The sequence below is a fragment of the Hydra vulgaris genome, chromosome 10 (assembly GCF_038396675.1).
Source record: "Hydra vulgaris chromosome 10, alternate assembly HydraT2T_AEP".
NCBI classification, from domain to species: Eukaryota; Metazoa; Cnidaria; class Hydrozoa; order Anthoathecata; family Hydridae; genus Hydra; species Hydra vulgaris.
In genome coordinates this window covers 27732715-27741618 of record NC_088929.1, presented here as the reverse complement: position 1 = coordinate 27741618, position 8904 = coordinate 27732715, and the positions used below count along the sequence as shown (strand labels likewise).

The window sequence follows — 8904 nt, the reverse complement described above, 5'->3', positions numbered from 1 at the left end:
TAGATGGAGATTACACCCTCTAACTTTGCCAATTCATTGTGCTTATTATGATATTGTTCAATATGTATTATCATTATTAGTAGTAATAGACATTACATTTTATTTTATATTACTGTGTTGGAACGTCAAATTCAAAACTATTATTCATTTTCATAAACTTTTTTTAACAATGAATGTTATGAAGTTTTATAACATACGGATAAAAATATTATACACCTACCTTTATTTTATTTATTTTTCAGCTTTTTTTGACCCTCCTTCAAGCTTGTATTACCCACACAGCACCCCCACCCCTACCACCCGCGTTTATTGATTTTGAAGAAATGGAAAATAGTTTGGCAATTTTTTTACTCTAAGAAACTATTTTTGTTCTTTCCTCCAAAGTTTTAAACGAAAAACTAATTCATTGCGTCAAAACATTCAAAACGTCTCTCCATTAGATACTTTCACAAGCGTCTGTTTTAGATGCATTTTATATTTTGACATTCGTTTAAAAAATATTCCAGTTTTTCCGTGTTTTTTCGAAATATGAAAAAAGCATAAAGGAATAAGTTTTATTAAGTGATCAAAACAACTTTTTTGATACTTTTTGTTTGTTTAAAGTGAAGTTTAAACTAGTTAAGTGCATTATTATTGTAAAAAAACCGTTTGACTTTCAAGGTAAACAAACTTAAAAGATAGGTAGTTTTCATATTAAGAATTCATTATACCAATATAAATGCTAACAAATAAATGTAACATGCTTACATAGATTATTTATAAATGTTTCATTTGATATATAACAATTGATATTTAAACATCTCCTTCATGTTTAAAAAAGTTGCACCAAATTATTTATGCGGTTGTAACACCTTTAAATTGAAGTGGGTTCAAACTATATATGGTCATAATATTTGAACATTAAGAGATTTTAATAAATTTTAAATAATTAAGAGATTTTAATTAAAAACATTAAGAGATTTTAATTAAAAACATTAAGAGATTTTAACAAATTTTAAATTACATAGTATACTATGTAATTTAAAATTTATTGATGAGCTTAGCTGAGCTTAGTAAAAAAAATATTTTATCAACTTGTTGCTCCCACATTAGAGGGAGAGGGGCGAAAATTTAGTCTTTTTTTTTTGTTCCCAATCATTAAAACTTTTTGTAAAGCATCCTTATTTGACATAAGTATTGAAATAAATATTTAAAGTTTGCTCCGTGTCTGGAAGTTAGATATTTTAAACGCACAAAAAATGCTGCATCTGCCCCTATTAAAAATGTCTATAACCAGCACAATTATTATTTTTTAGTTAACATAAAAATGGGTATGAAGAATATTTTTTCTTATAAAGACGATATATAAAGTATAGTTTTAAAATTATATTTTTGAAATCAACTATATCTTTGTTAAGATGTACACTATATTTTTTTACATTAAAAATTTACTTCTAGTTGACTTTGGATTATAAACTTGGTATCAAAATTCATCATTTAATAATACCCATCCAATGGAGATGGTTTGATTGAAAGAAAAGTTTCAGATTTTTACGAGGGTACCTACATTATAGAGATAAATTTACATTTTGCTTTAAGAAAGAAGAAGTGTATTTGTTTAAAATAATTTTCTTCACAAATAAAGTTTCTTTGTGACATATATTTCTAAAATGTTCTTGATTACAGTTAACTCGTGTTAATTTTATGTGCTGCACCCATTAGGATATCGAAAAAATTTGTTCACGAAGAGAAGGATAAATAATTTTAACCCTACCGTTTATTCTACTTGTGAGAGCAGAATAAACGGCAAAAAATTTTACCTTAGGGTAGGATATGTGGTATAACTTTAGTAACATATAATTTTCTACCTTTTAAGGTAAAAAACTATACCTTCAAAATAGACAATTGCATGACAAATCATTACTTTTAATATAATTTTCTACCTCAGAAGTTATAAAATTATACTTTACTAAGAGTATACACATATCCTACCCTTAGGTAGAAATTTTAACCTTTTATTCTAGTGTGTCTATGCGTGTTTATATATATATATATATATATATATATATATATATATATATATATGCATATACATATGTATATATATATAAAATATATATATATATATATATAGATATATATATATATTATATATATATATATCTATATGTGTATATATATATATATATATATATGTATATATATATGTATTTGGCGCCCCTTGGATATCTGCCACCCGGGACAAATTGTCTCCTTCGCCCTCCCCCTCTCGGCGGTCCTGTATATATATATGTATATGTATATATATATATATATATATATATATATATATATATATATATATATATATATATATATATATATATATATATATATATATATGTAAAAGTTATGTTAGTGTATTCTATAAAAAGAGTGCTCCATGTTCTTAAAAAATAGACTAATAATAAATCTGATGAAATACTTATTAATATTCACTAATGAATCTGCAGAAGGAGAAACAGCCTGTTGTAGATAAGTGTTTTTACTAATTTTCTTTGATTTTAGATAGTGTTTTTACAAATTTCCTCTTTGGTCCATGGTTTATGTTTAAATGGTTCTATACTAAACTAAGATCCACATAGGAAAAAAAGTAAAAATAACTCGGGATATTCTTAAACCTCGTCTCCGTACAGATTCAGACAATCAGTTTGATAAAATTACTTAGAAAATTATTGCTATATATAATGCAGGAATAATTTGACACCCATGATTAAAAAAACATAAAAAAAAAATTTTCTCAACAAAAGATATATATTTTGTTTCTATATATATATATATATATATATATATATATATATATATATATATATATATATATATATATATATATATATATATATATATATATATATATATATATATATATATATATATATATATATATATATATATATATATATATATATATATATATATATATATATATATATATATATATATATATATATATATATATATATATATATATATATATATATATATATATATATATATATATATATATATATATATATATATATATATATATATATATATATATATATATATATATATATATATATATATATATAAGCAGTTAGCAGATTATAGATACATTATTGGCAGATGTTATATATAAACAAATGCGGAAATTTTTAAATTAAATAAAAGATAAAAAAAATTCGTTTGCAAACAAGTAAATACCGAGCGAAAAAATCGATTCAATATTTTTATTTGAATAGCCTACAAATTTACAATTATACAATTAAAAGGAAAAATAAGTAATCATTACTATTTATTAAATTTCAAACAATTTCCTAATAGGAATAATAAAACGATAACATTATTAAGACATGAGAACACGATAAAAAATGATTCCGATAAACACAAAATCTGATCCATTATAAATTTACTTTTAAAAAAAAACAAAACAAGTATAGTGGTGTAATAAAATTTTATTGAACAAAACCAGAAACAAGTTAATAAGATTAGGGTGGTACTTACAACAAATATATTAACAAGGTTAAAGTGGTATTTAAAAATAAATTAGCAACGTTAAAGTGGTATTTACAACAAATAAATTAGCAAGGTTAGAGTGGTATTTACAAATTAATTAACGAAGTTAGGGTATCATTTAGAACAAATAAAAAAGTCAACAAAGTAAGACGTCAAGTTTAGTTATCCTCTTGAAAACCATCATTGCAACGAAATATTGTTTAGAAATACTCTTTAATGATTGTAGTATCACTAATGTGGACAGGAGATTCAAATGCTCCATGAGCTGGAGAAGATATATCGCTTCCATTAGATATTTGCTTAAATTCAATATCAAATGTTGCAGCACTAATAGAACGATTATGCAAATGTTGACGCATCTTTGAATAAATAAAGTAATTAGCAAAGCAATTTGACATTTGCAAAATCGATAAGACTTGATCCATTATTGAAACAGCATTGCTATATTAATATAAAAAATACTTTAATTAGTAGTTTTTATTTAAATTTATAATCAAAAATATTATTAGTAACAGTAGAAACAGAAAAAAAAAGTACTTACTGGTTAGAAGTCTTAACACCAAGCAAATATTTTAACAACATTATACAATCAAATGTATCATATGGTATAACAAGAAGTGTAAAGACAACTTCCATTATTACCAACATCAACATTACTTTGCGAGGTTTACTTTTATTATAAGCATTTGATGCAATGTAAAGTTCATTTTTTAAAAAGGAAAGAAACACTAGCGCAGAAGTTACTGTGAATACAACTATGAGAGTAAAATCTCGCATTATAGTCATAAGAATGCGTGAAAATGAATACAACTTAGTGCGTCTGTTCAAGCTGCATGAACCACTGGTATTTATTTGCTGAGAATAAATCTGATACCATTGCAGTACCACACTGCAAATAAATGAAATCATTACACTGATGTGAATGCACTTCTTTGAAAACTTTGCTTTCATTGGTGTTGTTATTGACCTGCAGCGATCAACACTCATAATTATGAGAATGGCGACAGACATATTTAAAGAAATATGATACAATGGGTAAATAATCTTACAACCAAGCCAAAACAATGGCCATCTTTTAAAGCAGGTCAAGTGTTCATAAACATCCATAACTAACATGATAGAAGCCATAAGATCAAACAAACTCAAATAGAATATTAGCACTTCTATATTTGAGTGGTGATATTTTGAGAAGGGCCTAAGCTTGACCAAAATAATGCTGTTACAAACAAGAATTAGTGTAACTATGATGCTACAAACTACACAATATATAATTACATCTGGTTTTAAAGAACATGGTGTAGACAGAGTTAAACTAACATTTTCAGTACGATTGCTAATAAATCCCATGTCACATCAGACTAAAGTAATAAAGCATAAAGCTATTTAAAAAGAATTAAAATATTAACAAAAAAATTAAAATTAAAGTGAAAAAAATAAATAAAAAAATAAATCAAATTAAAAAAAACAAGCCTAATAGTGAATTAAAAAAAATTAATTTAGTAGTAACAGCCAAGAAAAAGCTACATATAATTTCAATCAGCATTAAACATCTGTGTTTGCACAGCCAAAAATTTTCCTAATATAATATTTAAACAAACTTTAAACTTAATTTATCTTCCAGAAAAAATCACAAAAGCTCAAATATCAATTTTATTTTGTAATTTAAAAAAATTAATTAAAAAATAAAATAAAAATAAATTGCATACTACTGCAACATATGCTGCAGCAACATCCACTTTGTCTTAAAAAGGAAAACAATAGCAAAGATGTTAAAAAATATATATTTATTATATAGATATATAGTTATAATTATTAATGTTATTAATGCATTATTAGTTAATTTTTTCAAAATAAGTGTAAAAAAAATATCTTTATAAAAAGATTTTTTTAAATTATCACTATATAACTTTTTATATACCATTTACCTACCTAAGTCAAAAGGTAGGAGTTAAAGTGCACTCTACTTTACACAAAAAAGAAGTTGGTGAACAAATGAAAATATAACATTTTAGCAGATGAGTAACATTTGCATTTGTATTACTTTAAAAATATTGATTAAAAAAGTACTTAACTTTTCACTGGAATTACTTTTAAGTTAACACAAGATTAAGTTCAATGTGAACAATGCTCTGAAGGTGTAAGCCTGAAAACCAAGTTTATTTATTTTTAGTTTAATTTTTATCACATATATTCGTTATAAAACAAATGTTTTTAAAAAGTTACCTCATTTTTCAGAAGAAATATCTTCCTTCAGAATAATTGTTTGAAGAGATTATAAGTTTTCCTTGACTAGAGTTACACTATAAACCCAAACTACAATTAAAAAACTGTTGAACACTGGAGTAACTTATGCTACTAAATGCATTTTACTATTATAGATCTATAAATTTTTTTACTATATGATCTTCAACTTCTGATCTATCAACAACTTCAAAATATAATTTAACTAAAATAAATGATTTTAAACAATAGGCATTAAGACATGAATATTTGAGTATTAACATAAAAAAAAACTAGTAGTACTAATAGGTATTTGATATTACTAAATATAATTACTAACACTACACTAACTAAAAAATATAAAAATCAATCTGGATTCAGCTATATTAATATGGCTATGATCATAGAAATAAAAACTTTTACATCTGCCTAAACTTATTGAAATCAAATTTACCAACTATCTAATTGATTGAACACATTTTTTTTTGTTGTTTAAAAAAGAAGAAAAAGAATAGTCCATTTAAAGAATCAATTGAATCTTCTTGAAACTTTGTCATATATACAATTTTTTGTAATTTAGCAATCAAAGTAAAAAATTCAACAAAAATTGAAGACAACATAATATGAAACTTAAAAAAAATTTGTAATTAGAAAAAAAGCATGATTTTTTAAAAGCTTTATTAAATTTCTATGCGCTTTTTTATTGCTTCCTCTCGAAGTCTGCGTTTTCTTTCGATATTTTTTTCTTGCTTTTGTTTAGCGTCTAATCTCTGTTGCTGTTTGCTTTCACTGGGGTTGTATAAAAATCGCAACTTTTCCAAAAGTCGTTCTCGTGCTATGACACGGTTCCTCTCAAGAGATCGAGTCTCTTGACACTGAACAAAGTAAAGTTATTGAATTTATAAACTACTTGAAAGTCATTTACATTGTAGATAAAAATTATGAATTGATCAGCATTTTTTTAATGATAAAACCCCAGACTAAATTAGCATAATTAATACTCGCATAATTACTAAACTTTATCTTAATTACTTTTAAATTTCAAAAAAAAAACACTGTAAAGGATTTAAAAAATGAGTAAGGGTTAAAGCTGTGAGTAAGATCTTTTAATGTATTTAAATGTTTTTTAAATTTTAAATTTCTTAACCATTTTGACATAATTTTATATATAAATGTTTAAGAATATTTTATATATAAATGTTTATGTTTGCTTAGACAGCTACATTATAGTTGTTGACCTTTTGGTTTTTAGAAATCTCTAAAAATAATTTTTCAATAAACTTTATGAATTGGTCTATTTTTTTTTGATAAGTCAAATCAACAATGATGATCTTATTATTATTATCTCATTGTTTGAACAGCTATGACACAGTGGTTAGAGTGCTGATTTCAGAATCCAAAGGTCTGCGCTTCGATGCCTACTTTACCTTAAAACCATCATTAGTGAGGAAAGTAGTAGGAAACTTCCTTATTAAATGCTAATTTGCTTTTAATATTCAATGAAAAAACAAACAAACATGAGTCTATTTTATTAATCAAAAAATAAAAGCGTGTTTATGTTAACGTTACTATATTTTGTTGTAAAATGATTTTGTTGACAATCAATCTTTAGATTTACCTAACATAGTTTCTGCTATTGACTAGTTGTGTACCAAAGTACTACTACTTATATGCTGATTTGTAGAAAATCTTAGGGATCATCCATAAATTATGTCAAGCTCTAGGGGGAGGGGAGGGCTTAATGGTTATGTGACAATTCGTAGCGAACTTGTAACTAAAGAGTTACAATTTTGTAAAAAGGGGGAGGGAGGGGGTCAGAAATGATCAAAAATTGCGTGATGTAATTTATGGACGATCCCCTAATTTAAATTTAGTTAATAAAACTGAAATTATTGCACAAATTTGTCAGGTCTTAACATTTTATTTGAGATTTTAAACAAATACTTGGACACAATTACAAGAACTTAAACTATTAAAGTAACTCTGCATCAAATTAGTTTCAAGGCAAAATATTTATCACTTTTGATTTCATAAAACTTAATATTTGCAAAGCCTAAACTTTGACAAAGATATCTCAATATAAATCATTGATCAATAAATATATAAATATGAGAAAAATTAGCAATTGATAAAAAATGCTAATAACTAGAAAAAAGCAATAATGATAAAATTAAGTCATTATCGATTGCTTATTATAATCAATTAATTTGAGATAAAACAGAATAAAATTCCCTATACCAAATATTTAAAGACATTATGACTCCAGTTAGATCATCAGATATTAAAATAAAACTGATGGTAATAATTTTGGTATCATTTATCAGTAATTTACTTCTTTTATCTATGAACTCTGAAAACTGCTTTATTCCAAAAAATCAAATTTAGACTATATTTATACTATCGCTAAAATTAATTATTTTGTTTACGTCAAATTTGATATATGAGCGTTTGCCTATCACAGATTAAGCCATTTCGTATAGTCAATATACAGCCATATCGTTTAATCTAAATCTTATCTTAGTTGTTAGCCATAAGTTTAAATACAACCTTCATATTTAATGAAAAGTTAAAATAACTAATATGACTGTTTAATAAATTTAAAAAATGATTTATAGTTTTTAGAAATAAATTGCTAAACAAATCATATGTAATTAAAACACGACAAACCTTTACAATGATACCAGTGGCGTCATGTTTTAGCTCAACACAATTACTTGTTTTGTTAATTTTTTGACCTCCAGGTCCAGATCCTTTTATAAATTTTTCTTGAAAATCACTTTCTTTTAAAATAACAGTGTCAGATTTTTTTTCTATTGTTTGACTGTTGTCGTAACAACTAGATACTAATTTCTTTTTAGATAACCAACAGTTATATAAATTTAGATCTCTACTAAGAAATGATGATCCCATATGGAATGAAAGAACTCCTCTTGCTACTGCCATTTAAAAAAATTGTCTTAACATAAGATAATAGTTATATCGTTATTGTTAAGGCAATCCAAAAATATCAGCTTACTTCGGCAGCCATTTTTCACAGCGCATAAAAAATCTATTTATTAGTCTTGTTTCTCCGTGGAATCAAACTCAGTAAATAAAGATATGTTTTAGATAAAAGTGGTCAAGTTTACAAAACTATAATTTAACTAAAATACTCTATGTTAGTACTGA

The 8904-nt window shown here is 24.7% G+C and overlaps 1 protein-coding gene across 4 annotated transcripts; it reads right to left on the bottom strand.

Moving 5' to 3' along the window:
• Positions 1 to 3216: 3216 nt before the first annotated feature.
• Positions 3217 to 8819, bottom strand: LOC101236394 (mitochondrial translation release factor in rescue). Of its 4 annotated transcripts, none has more exons than XM_065807665.1 (4): positions 8404 to 8544; positions 5589 to 5659; positions 4058 to 4874; positions 3217 to 3957 (listed from the first exon to the last, which is right to left on the bottom strand). In XM_065807665.1, the coding sequence occupies exons 3-4, from the start codon at positions 4861 to 4863 to the stop codon at positions 3717 to 3719; spliced, it is 1047 nt and encodes a 348-aa protein (XP_065663737.1). In that variant the 5' UTR covers positions 4864 to 4874; positions 5589 to 5659; positions 8404 to 8544; the 3' UTR covers positions 3217 to 3716. The 4 variants fall into 4 exon arrangements, with proteins under 4 accessions (XP_065663737.1, XP_065663738.1, XP_065663739.1 ...); XM_065807666.1 differs by lacking the exon at positions 8404 to 8544 and adding an exon at positions 5740 to 6095; XM_065807667.1 differs by lacking the exons at positions 5589 to 5659; positions 8404 to 8544 and adding an exon at positions 5223 to 5423.
• Between the last annotated feature and the right edge of the window lie 85 nt (positions 8820 to 8904).